This window comes from Fistularia commersonii, chromosome 20 (genome assembly GCF_037954325.1).
Source record: "Fistularia commersonii isolate RoL2024-O1a breed Wild chromosome 20, RoL_Fcom_v1.0, whole genome shotgun sequence".
In the NCBI taxonomy this organism is placed as follows: Eukaryota; Metazoa; Chordata; class Actinopteri; order Syngnathiformes; family Fistulariidae; genus Fistularia; species Fistularia commersonii.
In genome coordinates this window covers 5,678,595-5,693,211 of record NC_141303.1, presented here as the reverse complement: position 1 = coordinate 5,693,211, position 14,617 = coordinate 5,678,595, and the positions used below count along the sequence as shown (strand labels likewise).

At 39.4% G+C, this 14,617-nt stretch overlaps 1 protein-coding gene across 1 annotated transcript; it reads left to right on the top strand.

Annotated features, from left to right (window-relative positions):
- Positions 1 to 440: 440 nt before the first annotated feature.
- On the top strand, positions 441 to 14,059 carry sec63 (SEC63 homolog, protein translocation regulator). Its single transcript, XM_086167476.1, has 20 exons — positions 441 to 721; positions 1,534 to 1,633; positions 3,267 to 3,381; positions 3,491 to 3,603; positions 3,717 to 3,778; positions 4,555 to 4,613; positions 5,309 to 5,359; positions 5,484 to 5,592; positions 5,814 to 5,908; positions 6,071 to 6,203; positions 7,401 to 7,493; positions 7,837 to 7,982; positions 8,106 to 8,253; positions 8,759 to 8,841; positions 9,000 to 9,068; positions 9,208 to 9,363; positions 9,467 to 9,634; positions 10,150 to 10,350; positions 11,152 to 11,256; positions 13,156 to 14,059. The coding sequence occupies exons 1-20, from the start codon at positions 598 to 600 to the stop codon at positions 13,291 to 13,293; spliced, it is 2,268 nt and encodes a 755-aa protein (XP_086023602.1). The 5' UTR covers positions 441 to 597; the 3' UTR covers positions 13,294 to 14,059.
- Positions 14,060 to 14,617: the final 558 nt, after the last annotated feature.

The window sequence follows — 14,617 nt, the reverse complement described above, 5'->3', positions numbered from 1 at the left end:
CATTGTGTTTTTAATATATTGTATGTCACAGGATATGTCTGTCTTAAAATATTAACATTTCACGTAAACATTCTTGAATTATAATTTTATAGAAAATGTTTATAGTAATGGATTTTTTTCTTTTTTAAAATCACAAATATTGCTGATATTTTTTTGTCCACCTTAGTAGATGTAAACTCACCTGAGTATGTTATTTCAGAAGGCTGCCCTACCAACCACTGTGCATACTCAAATTCAAAAAAACTGCAAATAATTTGTGGATGTTAAAAACATATAAGACTATAGTCTAAAAAGCGTTCAATCGTCAGCCTTTCTTGACATATATTTCAGATTTATGTTGTTTAGAAATTAGATTTCCACTCGGCTTTTCCATTTCCCTTGGAAAACTGGAGTAGTCAGTATAGCCGATGTGACAACTTGGAAGTTGAAGAAGAAGAAGTGTCACATTGCGCAGGCGTACACCACGTACACCGATGATCGGCGCTGTCTTGGCCGGATGCTAGCTAGCTAGCTAACGCTCTGTCAAGTCGCACACATTGGGTCAGAAGGGGGAAGCGCGGCGGTGGAGAAGAAGCGCGACCCAAGCGCGGCTACGAAATGGCCGGCCAACAGTTCCAGTACGATGACAGTGGCAATACATTTTTCTATTTCCTCACCTCCTTCGTTGGACTTATTGTGATCCCAGCCACATATTACCTCTGGCCCCGGGATCAGAATGCTGGTAAGGCCCCGATGTCTGGCTCAGTGCTAACTTAGCCTACCCAAGCTTGAGTAACGTGAAGTGTTCAGTCAGTATTTTGATTTGATAACACTTTACACGTTTGGCTGCCCCGCTTGTTGGAGGATTCGGCTTGTGTAGCCCAAGTTAATGGCACATTAAACTTAACATTAGCCGTTAAATGTAATGGGCTAACAGACGTTTGTGGGAAAAAATACATTAACGTTTAGTGTACAAGCGTATCAGAAGTCAGTGTTAACCACTGATATGACAGATTTCCTGCCAGGTTTGCAAAGCGACAATCAATTTGGCATTTATTCCTTTTAAAATAACGGTTGTTCGTGTGAGTAAACTTGAATATACTTGCTAACTCGTCAAGCTAAAGCTCCAGGACTGAAAGTCAGCGTCACTCTCCAAGGAGCTCAGCCTTGTATCAATGACTTCATCGACCTTACGCTGTAAAGTCCTCATCCTAACGTGGTTATCGTTCCGAAAACAACAGCAAAATTATTTATGTTACATTACCCAGTAAACGTCACTAACCTTTCCCAACATTTGTGAGAGTGGAATACATACAACTTACCAGAGATGTGGGATCAGGATGCGTGTATGATCTGGTACTGACCGGTTAAAATGTTGCAACGGCGTTCCACTATTGACAAACTTTGCTGGTATATTCACTCTAATTGAAGAGATAAAGTGTTGACTTGCACTTGATTGATTCATAGTCCAGTTCATAACAACTTCATATCAGTGCTAATGCTTGTGACTCATTCGGCTATTCTTGAAAATAACCTCTCTTATTCTTCCCTCAGAACAACTGCGACTGAAAAGTCTACGGAGGGTACATGGCAGGTGTCTATGGTACCGACTCCGGCTTATGAAGTCACAGCAGAGCATTGTCCCAACACTTAAGTAAGTCCTCTGATTTTACATGTCTTACTAAAATAAAAAAGTTGTACAAAAATCCAATATCTGGTTGATTGATTGATTTTTGACCTGCAAGTGATTAGATGACCTAATACCGTGTGTGAAGAAACAATTTCATTACATGTGCTATCAACTCTGAAAGTTGATTGTTCTTCTGGTAGTTTCTTCGGAATTAGACAACCTATTTCTGTTTGTTTATGATCTGGATTTATTTATTCCGTAGATTGCGTAGTTTGAGGTGGATGGGAGGACATAAGAGGTTTTGTCATTTCGTTACGCAGTTCTTGTTTGGGTGTGACTTGTTTCAGCTGCTTGCATTTAGGAATCCTGTGTCACTCTGTTATCAGTCCTGTGTCTATTTCCAGATGGACAGGGAGTTTGAAGCTACGGTATAAAAATTAGGCATATGACATCTTGTACTCAGTGTTGCAAGTTTGTCTCTTGGTGTATTTTAAGCAGTAATGTTTTTGCTTTCATGTACAAACCAGCTGTTTACGTAAACACTGTGTCGCACTGTTTATCTTGGAACTCTTCTCTCTTTACATCAGTATATGTGTTCCTTTAAGTGCTCTTCAGCATGATTGCTATTTTCTCTCACTTTTCCCAGTTTCTTTGTCTCGACTCTGCTTTCTCATCTCCATTTGACATCTCACTTCCACTTTCCTTTTACATCCTTCAAACTGCATGCTGAGCGAATTATCATTTTGCTCATTAGTAAGAAATGTGTTTCTTATGGTGAATGATGGGGCCAAGCCTGTTGCTCAGAATTGTGTGTGTTTGCTCTTCACAGCCCCAGTAGTGTCATGAGAGTATCATCACAACTCTTTTATTATAGGAATCTTTTTTTTTTTTTTCATTTGGTTGAGAGACTGTGACACCTCAGGCTGGTGAGGGGTTGTCATGGCAACAGATGCTGCTGAGCAGACCACCAGGGCTTGCCATTGTCATGGAAACAAGTTAAACATACATGCATAAATGCCAGACAACAGTAACAACAACCTGTTCTGCATTTCTTCTTGCATGCAGACTTTCGAAATGCACCTGCTACTACTAACAAGATCTGTATTTTCAGCTAAAATAAGTATGTTAAGTTTGCATGGCTGAATTGATTAATTGCGAGGCAAACATAATTAAATGCAAATGAATGGTACGATATTTTCAAATGTGATATTTTATTGCATCTATGTCAGTGTGCACTTATACAGTAGGGGTAGTAATTTTTTGACCTGAAAATGTGATGTTTTGGATGGTCTTGGCCTTGATTTGTAGTTGATTTCCTACTGGCTTTTTACATTTGACTAATTGGCTCTTACTTGCAAAAGTTTCATAGGATTTAGAAAATCTTTACATTAGCTTAACAAATTAGCAAAATATTTACACATTACACTTTTTTTTTCAAAACAAGTAAATTGGATTTATACACGATTTTACTATCTACACCCAGACAGTAATCAGCGTCTGGATATCAACATTAAAATAACGTATTTCATTACATAAAAAATATGATGTGATGTCACACTGACACATTGGACTTTCAGTTGCTGTTGAAATAAGAACTGCCGGGCAATTATTCAGAGTGTATGCATGCTTTTAATATTTGTGTTTTTTCATTTTTCAGGAAAGCAGCCTTGTTATTTGGATGGGCTGTGTTCTTGTTGCTTGCGTACAAGGTGTCCAAGTTGGACAGAGAGTACCAGGAGTATAATCCTTATGAAGTCCTCAATTTAGACCCAGTAAATACACACATATGATGCACATATTTGCACACCAGACTTAATTGAGTCTCTAGTTTGTACACTGCTGTGTGTTAAAGGATTACTATAATTATATTTCCATCTCCAGGGCGCATCATTGTCTGAAATCAAGAAGCAATACCGTGTCCTATCACTAAAGTTTCACCCTGACAAAGGTGGAGATGAGGCAACATTTATGAGAATTGCCAAAGCCTATGCTGCGTAAGTGAAATGAAATGTATTTTCACAACTGCATGATGATCATAGTATTAAGGATGGTCCTGTCCCATGACTGCCACAGAATCTACCTGACCTTTCCTCCTCTCTGTCCACAGTCTCACCAATGAACAATCGCGGCAGAACTGGGAACTCTACGGGAACCCAGATGGCCCTGGAGGTGAGCTTTTTAACTGAATTCACTGAATTCACTGAACTGTTTCACTCAAAATGATTAATTAAATTAACCTAGCACTAGAATATTGTCTGGGTCCCATGCTTTTTGGTGATTCATAGGTCTTCAGGGTTCCTAGGTGTCCTTGAAAAACGTGGAAAATGATTGATCAATTTTCCAGTCACAGAAAACACATATGAAAAAGAGGTTCTTGATGTTCTTGAAAAGCTAAAATTGGACTGGATAATTTTCTCCTCCTTCTGCTTTGTGAGTGAACACAATGGGTTAAAAATTAAGTGCATGCATGTCATGTTGTCACTGTCGTCAATGGGCAACATTTAGGTACAGCGCTTCCCTGCTTTGTAGTGGTCGAGTGATGCTACTACCTTAGTGCTTGCACATGGTGAAAGGTTGTTTCTGCAAATAGTTTTATAGTGTGTATTCCAGACCTGCTCTTCATGTTAAGTGTCATGAGACAACTGTGTTTTGACTTGGCGCTATATAAATAAAAATCTGACTAGTTTTGATAATCAAATTTGTTTGCTTCCTCAGAGCAGTGTTTCCAATTGATTATGTTGCTAGATTTGGTGGCTTTTCAGAGCTCAAATGCAGCTCAAATGCTCAATTTCAGCAGCTCGAATGTCCCTGAAAAGTTGTGTCAAATAATTTGAAGAAAAGAGTCAGAACCATGAAATCACCATGCTTTGTCTCATGTTGCAAGCTTACCTGGTTTGTGAAAATACATTTTGTTATTTGAATCTTCTGCTTCTCTTGTCATGTAGCAACCAGCTTCGGTATTGCCCTGCCTGCCTGGATCGTTGACCAGAAAAACTCAATGTTGGTATGTATCTATTGCACTTGCATTTGTTGTAGTGTTGTTCAACATACCTTTTTTTTATAAGAAATCAGTTTGATATGGCATTGTGGAATTTTTTGATATCTGAAATAACAATATAAATTCCTAGTCACCTTCGACCTCATTTCTTTGTTCATCTTTTTAATTGTTTTTTTTTTCAATTGTGAAAGTATGCAATGCTTATTTGAGAAATTTTCATCACACACCGCAGAAAACGGATGGCACAGTGGTGCAGTGGTTAGTCTCACAGTAAGAAGGTCCCTATTCAATTCCCACTGGGGGCCCGGGTAGGCTTCCTCCAGGTTCTCCGGTTTCCTCCCACATGCAGTAGACTCATTGAAGACCCTAAATTGGTTAGATGTGTGAATGAGTGAATGGTTGTATGTCTCCATATCCGGTCCTGTGGTTGACTGGCAACAGCCCCACCTTGACCTCCAACTGCAGGATAAGTGGTGTAGATAATGAATGAATGAGTAACAGAAAGACTTTCCTTAAAATACTAGCATTAACTATAGCCAAGTGAATATATAGAAGAGTGACTAGTGAACCATAACTAAGCAGGAATCTTGGTGTTGAAGAATGGGGAAAAAATGTCTTGAGAACATAATTCACTTAGAATTGCCTCAAGATTCAAACATATTTTATGTTTATGCTGTATATTTTTTTCTTTTCCTCTGTAGGTGCTGTTGGTATATGGACTAGCCTTTATGGTCATCCTTCCTGTTGTTGTGGTAAGCAGTCAGTCTGTTCTAAACACTGCTTTAAACACTGTCTCTGTCTCCTTTTTATTATTAGCTTTATGTCTAACTATTCTCTCTCTTGTACCCTGGTTTAATATTGTTTCTTTTAACTTAGGGCACTTGGTGGTACCGGTCCATTAGGTACAGTGGAGATCAGATCCTCATCAACACAACCCAGCTTTTCATGCATTTCATGTATAAGACACCCAACATGAACATGAAACGTGAGTTTACCTTCTGAAACTACAGTAACCCTTGTTGTTAGAATGTATAATGATTGTACAATATAATGTTCACTTTTCAGGAGTTTCATGTTGAGAGACGGATCTGTTTAATTTTTCAAGCAGCTTTATCAAGATACTGACAGCTTGTGGAATGTTTTTTTTTTCTTTCCCTGACGAATCTCCTCTCAATTAAAACATAACCAATGGATTCTGTCTTCCAGGCCTAGCCATGGTGTTGACAGCAGCATTCGAATTTGATCCTCGCAGCAATAAAGAAGCCACCATACGACCAACAGACAACATTGAAGTTCCGCAGGTCACTACAAGCATTATTACTAAAAGATTAAATAAATGAGATCCGCCCCATTTGGGAGGAAATGTATAAATGTGTTCTCATGAATGTTTAGATTCTAATCTGTGAGTTTGGACACAAAATTTGTAGATGAAACTTGAAAGATGTCTTCTTGGCCTCTTGCAGTTGATCCGCGAGTTGGGAAATATCAACGTGAAGAAGAAAGAGCCCCCGTTCTGCTACCCCTACAGTTTAAAGGCCAGGGTACTCGTGCTTTCTCACCTGGCGCGCATGGATGTGTCTGAAGAGTTAGAGGAAGGTAAAACTTCTCTAATGTGTAAATTATTAACACCAACTATAAATGATTTGTGCTTGGAATATTTTATATATATCTTAGAGGCATAATACTGGAATTTGTTTTTTGTATGTTTGTTGAAAATTGAGATGTGTAAGGCTGTCTAAAACATTGAAATATATTGTTAAAGTATTGCCTACATTTTTCAGGACCATTTCTGCAAATGAAGTAGTTTTCTATGAACTAATTTTCTTCAAGTGATCTTAATCAATGTAGATTTTTTTAATACTCAATTTTTCTCCATATAGTGAATCAGTCCTCATTCATATCAGTGTACTGAAATAATACTTGGCTCAACCAATAAAGTGGAATTGTTTTCCGATTTTACGACACAAATATGCTTTACATTTCCAGAGATATGATCAGAATTTATTTTTTGTCACTTTATAGCAAAAAAAAAAAAAAAATTAAAATATGTTTTGAAAAGTCATGAGTATTAATTAATTTGGATTGAGTTCCAAGTGCGTGTAATTTTCACAATTTTTTTAAATCTACTTTTTTTCCTGGATGTGAACATATGGGGAAATGGCAATGTAACTGTAGCGGCTCAACAGCCTGCGTCAGATCAACTAAAGCTGCTCTAGTGGCTGTTAAACACAAGGTTTTCAGAACCTTCAACACTTTCCCATCTGTATATCGCCTCTCCCACACTTAAGCGATGTATATACACACATAGGGCAAACTGTTTGGTCTGTTGACGTCTTTTTTCTTGTAACTGTTGGGGGGGGAACCAATATATTTCTGGCCACCTGGGATTTGGTGAGTGGGAGCCAAACACAAACCTCCCCAGTGTTTTTATCTGGCATGGGACTGAGGAAGTCATGGTTTAAAATGTAATTTGACTTAACAGTACTAAAAAGCCCCTGTTAGAGCAAAGTTTTTCTTTTTCTCAGCTGCCATCTGGCCTTTGGGAAACAAAGATAAGACTGAAAATGAAGACATCCAATATTTATAGTATTTTTTGTGAATCATGGAGTGCTATCCTTTGAATTAATCCTGTGTTTGACTTTTTGAAATTTATGATTGGATGACTTGTAAGTAAATTTTCATTGAAATGCTATATATCGATATTCAAAATAATGCCATTTCGTAATCGAATTTCAAATTCAGAGACTTACTTTAAAGCCGCAAAAGAATGGTTAATTTTTTTTTTCTCCCCAGATCAGAGGTTTGTGGTGAGGAAAAGTCCAGCTCTACTTCAAGAAATGATCAATGTGGGCTGTCAGCTTACCATGATGGCCAACAGCAGAGGAGGTGAACATACACACTTAGACCAGATTTGATCCTGTGCCCAGTTGTTTCCTGCCAAACTGTATTGTGTGCAGGAGAATAGCTTTTCATAAAATGTAAGCAATTTTACACATAAAGGATTTGGGCTTCAAAAAAATATTTTTATAGAAAATAAGTATGCCATGTTAGATATTGAATGTATAAAAAGAGGAAAATTGTCTATTTAAATTGTGTACACACACACGCACACACTCACACATTTCTGGAACATCAGTTCTCTTGAGCATTATTTTTGAACAGAAATCATTGTACCTTGATATTGTTACAAAGAATGCTGATGCGTGCAAACTGCTGTACCTTTGTCCAGGTTTCCATGCGCCACGGCTGGTAACCATAGAAAATTGTATGAAGCTGACCCAGATGATAGTGCAGGGTTTGCAGGAGTCAAAGTCACCATTGCTGCAACTGCCCCACTTTGAGGAAGAGCATCTCCGCTACTGCATCTCAAAGAAGGTAGCTGTTTTGTCTGTATAAGCACACATCTGGGATACCCTATCAAGGAACTGAAAAGGTAGAAAAACACAGAAAATGATTATACTTAGCTGGTCTTTCTTCTACACCCACTCTCTTGTGTAGTACAAGGTCCGGAGCCTGCAGGACCTGGTGAGTCTCAAAGACTCGGACAGGCGCAGCATGCTGCGTTTCTTAGGGGAGGAAAAGTACGATGAGGTCATGGCTGTGCTTGGCAGCTTTCCTCACATCACCATGGATACCAAACTGCAAGGTCAGTCCTGAAATGTATACAAAAATTATTTATACTCATATTTATTTCCTTTTTTTTTCCTCTTACATAATAATTGTTACACTGCTGTGACAAAGGAATTTCCCCTATCGAGATCAATAAAGTTTATCTTATCTTAAATGAAATCATAAATTACCATGTTTGATATAATGACCTTTAACTTATTCTAACCTGATGTCTAAAACCAGATAAAGAGTCAAATCTGTGTCCTCCCTCTTGCTAACATTTCTGATGGAGGACAAAAGTTTAGTCATTTAAAGGAAAGAAAACTGGGAACATTTCAAACTTAGAACATATTGTCAATGAATAGAGATCACTATTCAATATTTCAGCTTTCAATTACTTTGATATTTAACAATGAATTTCACAAGATTCTGTCACATATTTTGAAAATAATTGCATTTCAATATCATTTCAAATTTGATATATTTCTGTTTCACACGATTAGCTTGGATAGTCAATGTAGATTCTTCTCTTATTTTCATAGTACTTGATGATGAAGACAGCAATAACATCACAGCGGGCTCTATTGTTACAGTCACAGTCACATTAACCAGAAAACGGATGGCGGTAAGGCATTGTGGTGTTCAGAAAAACAATGACGCAAAATCCAAAGAGAAATACTTCTTTGGACAAGCAATTTTACTAATGACCACTAGAGTGTGTCCTTTTTACAATAATTCAATGATTGACCACTGAAATGAAAACAAACTGTACTGTATGTGTAGGAGGTGTTTGAAAAAGAGCAGGAGTCCACACCTTGTCCTGGAGATGAGGCTGCCAACACAGAGGAGGCAGTAAGGAAAACAATTCCTGTTCTTGTGTCCTCCGAATACCCATCATACACCGTGCACACAGCTTTTTGACAGAACATGCCAGTTGATCGGTGATGTTGTGTAGAGTCCATCTAAACATATTTGTCGTTTATATCTAAAGCAAACAGATTCAAGTAAAGTCAAGACTAAAGTGTGGCAAAACAAGAGTAAAGGGGCTAAGAAGACAGCAAAGTCCAAGAAGAAAAAATTAACCAAAAAGAAAGCCACACCGGCACCTGTCAAAGCCAAGCAGGCTAATGGCAATGTGGCAGGAAATGTAAGGATCAAGCTGAGCTTCTCTTTAATGATTTTCATAACTATTCAGCTGGGTTTATGTGTTAGGAAAAAAAATCACTGATTTAATCTCAACACTCTCAAAGGAGGTTGTAACGGCAGCAGTATCGAAGGAGGAAGAGGAAGAGGCCTCAGACAAAGGTAGTGAGTCTGATGAGGGCGAGGCCAACAAAGATTCTCCCAGCGAGAGGGATGAGGACAGCGACAAACAGAGTGACACAGAAGTAGATGAGATGGCTGGTGACGATGAGGAGGTGAGTGATTTCACTATTTCTGTTAGTATCATTTAGAAATGGCATGCTAACTGTTGTCCTCTCATGAAATAAGTTTCAGCCTTAGAGTTCGATGCAGTTTTCAATCAGTGTGTTCACTTGTTTCAGTCACAACCAAAGAACATGATAACAATTCTATTTATTTTCCACTGTATGTACATTTTAAAAAAACAAATACAGGAGGCCCACAACTTACATCGGCCGTCCTTTCCTGTGGAGCAATGTGCCGCGGTTTTCGCCATAAAAGTCGAAAAAAAAAAAAACAATTAACACAAACAAAAATGGAAGTACCACGTGTAAATGTAAACAAAGCCTTGTGAAGCACTGCCTGGAGACATATCTTAATATCTCATTACGACCAACAAGACCTTCTCAATGAATAAATTGGACATAATGTAACTACAAAACGCTGTAGGTCAAGGACGTTGTAAACCGAGGACTTCCTGTCGTGACAGTTTTCCGTCATCACCAGTCCTGTAATCCTTTTTTGCACACAGGAGTGGGAGGCGTTGCAACAAAGCATCCAGCGAAGAGAACGGGCCTTGCTGGAGACCAAGTCAAAGGTCACCCACCCGGTCTATAGCCTCTACTTTCCAGAGGAGAAACAGGAGTGGTGGTGGCTCTACATTGCTGATCGACGAGACCAAACTCTGGTCTCCATGCCCTACCATGTCTGCACACTCAAAGACACAGAGGAGGTGAGATATCATCACCAGATTTTGTTTTATTATTTTTCTTCATTGATTTCATCAAACAATTTCTTTGATGAAATGAAAATACTGATGAAAACTCCATGGCATCTTATAATTATTTTATATATATATATATATATATATATGTGTGTGTGTGTGTGTGTGGGTGGGTGGATATGTCTATATATATGTGTGTGTGTGTATATATATATATATATGTGTGTGTGTATAAACATACGTACGTGTTCTATTTCAGTGACCAGCAATCTATTCGTTTGTTAAATAAATAGCTCCTTTCGTGGTTAGTGTTTTGTAGCTGCTGTGTGAGACAGACATGGCTTTTGGGGAGATATGAAAAGCTGCTTTCATAAACAAGGCGAAGCCTTAATTGCCTCAGCGTTCACAGTCCATTCACCATTTACACACTGAATAATATTTGCTTAATTTTTCCGATAATTAGATGTTTTCCATGTGTAATTATGCATTGTTTATCACGCCATAAGGGTTGCTGGTCCAATACATATACTTGGATTTTGACAGCAACAGAATAAACCACTGCCTACAGTGTTGAATTTTTGACAGACATTGAAGGGAGCCCTGTGATATTTATGGTGGCAGCTGTTACTTTGGCATCCACAGTATTCATGTTTCCTGCAATATGTTAGTGTATGTGTTAGTGTATTACTTTATTTGATGTTAAATTATCCAGAAATCATACCACTAATTTCCAAAACACGAGTCTTTACCATAGAATGGTGCAACTTTGGCCAGATGTATTGATGGTCTTCTGTGTCTTTTGATCTCCAGGTAGAGTTGAAGTTTCCAGCTCCTTCCAAAACAGGGAACTACCAATATTCTGTTATCCTGCGCTCTGATTCCTACCTGGGACTAGACCAGATCAAACCACTCAAGGTAACGCTAAAACTTATATAATATGTTTAATTTTCAAAGTCAACATTCTTGCCAATGCTGTCAGATACTGTACACATACAGATTGAAATTGATATAGTAGTTGCATTTTAGGTATATTATCTCTGAGAGACCATTTACAGTTTAAACACCAATCATGTTGGGGCCAGGAAACATACATTTCAATTTGAAAATATCACAATGCTCAAGCCCACGTCAAAGAAGGAGAGGAGGAAGGTGTATTCGGAAGCAGAGAGGGAAGAGGAAAGGAGAGACCCTGGGACTGAGAGTAGGGACTTTGAATATCGGGACTATGACAGGAAAAGGTAGAGTTGGTTGACATGATGCAGAAAAGGAAGGTGGAAGATCAAGAGTAGTTTGAAGAGCTGATGAATGTGGAAAATGAAAGAGAGGCAAGGGTAGAAGACGTGATTATAGTAGACCACAAATTAGCACAAATTAGTGAAAGTGAAGTGAGGAAGGCATTGAAGAGGATGAAGAGTGGAAAAGCAGTTGGTCCTGATGATATACCCGTCGAGGTGTGGAAGTGTCTAGGAGAGGCAGCGGTAGATTTTCTGACTAGATTATTCAACAGGATCTTAGAGAGTGAGAAGATGCCTGAAGAATGGAGACGAAGTGTGATGGTGCCTATTCTTAAGAATAAAGGGGATGTTCAGAATTGCGGCAACTATAGAGGGATAAAGTTGATGAGCCTTACAATGAAGTTATGGGAAAGAGTAGTGGAAACTAGACTGAGAGCAGAAGTCAGCATTTGTAAATAGCAGAATGGCTTCATGCCTAGAAAGAGTACTACAGATGCAGTATTTGCGTTGAGAATGCCAATAGAGGGATACAGAGAAGGCCAGAGGGAGCTGCATTGTGTGTTTGTAGACCTAGAAAAAGCATATGATAGGGTGCCAAGAGAGGAGCTCTGGTATTGTATTAGGAAGTCTGGAGTGGCAGAGAAGTATGTTAAACTGGTGCAGGACATGTATGCTAGCTGTGAGACAGTGGTACGGTGTGCTGTGGGGGTAACAGAGAGGTGTGACTCCAACAGGGATCAGCTCTGAGCCCCTTCTTGTCTGCAGTGGTGATGGACAGGCTGACAGATGAGGCTAGACAGGAATCTCCATGGACCATGGTGTTTGCAGATGACATTGTGATCTGTAGTGAGAGCAGAAAACAAGTAGAGGAAGATCTAGAGAGGTGGAGGTATGCACTGGAAAGGAGAGGAATGAAAGTCAGTCGCAGCAAGACAGAATATATGTGTGGGAATGAGAGGAACTCGGGGGGGAACGCTGAGGCTACAGGGAGTGGAGACCAAGAAGTTGGAGTTCAGGTACTTGGGGTTAACAGTCCAGAGCACCGGAGAGTGTGGAAAAGAGGTGAAGAGACGGGTCCAAGCAGGCTGGGATGGGTGGAGAAAAGTGTCAAGGGTACTTTGTGATAGAAGACTGTCGGCCAGAACAGAAGGAACGGTGTACAAGACAGTGGTGAGACCAGTGATGCTGTATGGCCTAGACACAGTCACAGTGACGAAAAGACAGGAGGCAGAACTAGAGGTTGCAGAGATGAAGAGAGGAGAATACAGACTATAGGGTCAGATGGAGAGAGTTGATTCGCTGTGGCGACCCCAGAAGGGAAAAGCTGAAAGAAGAAGATGACGACAATGCTCAACTTCATGTATGCCATGTATTAGCATAAAAAAGTAACAGTTGGAGTTTCATAATTGTTAGTCCTCTACTCACAAACCACTGGGTTCAGGCCTCCACAGTCGTCCAAGAAATCAGTTTGGGATGAGAGCAGCATCCATACCTACAACTGAATTAAAAAAATCTTCCCCTGCCACTGAAAACCTACAGCTCTGTGCTTTACCACTCTGGGCATTGTGTGTTTTTCTAGCTGGAGGTTCATGAGGCCAAAGCCATGCTAGATAACCACCCACAGTGGGACATCCCTGACACGGAGGAGGAGGACGAAGAGCAGGAGGACAGCGACGGCATAGAGGAGAGCGAAGAAGATGACGAGGACAACGACTGAATTACAAACTCACACACGCGGTCAGCCACCCCCATGGACAGGTCACCCACCCCCTCACAACAGCACTCAAGAGTAGCGGAGGAGGAGCAGTGAAGCCGTGCCCATCAAATGCACGAAAGACCACAGGACAGTTTTTACACTCTTCCTCGCCCGTTCATTTCCCCTTTTCTACAAAGACTTCTTCATTCATGTTCCACTGCTTGTGGAAGAAAATTCTGTGAATACACACCCAGGCCCATATGTGTGTATGTTTGCGTGTGAGTGTGCGCACTACAGTGTGAGTGTAAAATGTGTGTGTGTGTTACCTTGCAAGTGTTTGTACAGGTATGAACGTTTGACACACTATGGACTGGAGGACCTATTACCTGGGCTTTTTTTTCTTCGTCTCTCAAGAGGGGAGGGGAAGTAGAACCGTCGATTCAGTTTGCAAAATTAACACAAACACGACCTCCACACGGAAATCTTAACTCTACTCTTGTTTCAAATTTCAGAATCAGTCCCCACCAATGTTTTCCTCGCCTATGATACTTTCTATTGTACTCTTAAACTGCAGACGTGTCATCTTCGGCCTCCCTCGTCAGTTCAGAACCATTGGAACGCTGACTCTTCTTGGATCCTGAGGGCACATTCAGGGGGCGTCGTTATTTTTGATTTTTTTTTTTTTTTGTTTGTTTTGTTTTGTTTTCCCCAACTGCCGAACCTGCCAGTCATTTCTTGTACTCACTGTGCGCTGAAGGATGTAGTAAATTCACAGCTGCTTATCCCAGTTAGTTAATGTCTGTTCTGACTTATTAATCCATGTTAATTTTTTTTCTGAAGGGCAAACTTAAGTCAAAAGCAAACAGATCTTAAAATGAATTTTGACCCACAGTATAATGGGGGAGAAATATCAACAACATGCATGATTATTCTTTTTTTTTTTTTCCATATTCTCCAACAAGGTTGTGAGTTTTTCAGTCTTCAAGGGGCTCAAATACTTATATACAGTATATATATAAAGAATATGTACATGATTTTTTTTAAAAAAAGTTCCTTTTCATCCATTTATAAGAGCTGTAGCACATTCCAATCTCTACTCATTGTCCAAAAAAGGCCTTATGAATACAACTGAAATACCACAATATAATAGTCCTTCGGTGCTATGCACCAGTGATTTGGGGGGGAAAACTGAAAATAGGTGTTTTATTTGTAAAAAAATTTTTTTTTTTTTTCTTTTGTTTCACTTAAGGTTTGGTCTCTTTAATAGTAACCTATAACTCGGTCTCGGGATACATATCACTGATCCTGCCAGGACAAAGCCTCTAAAAAAAAAAAAAAAAAAGCA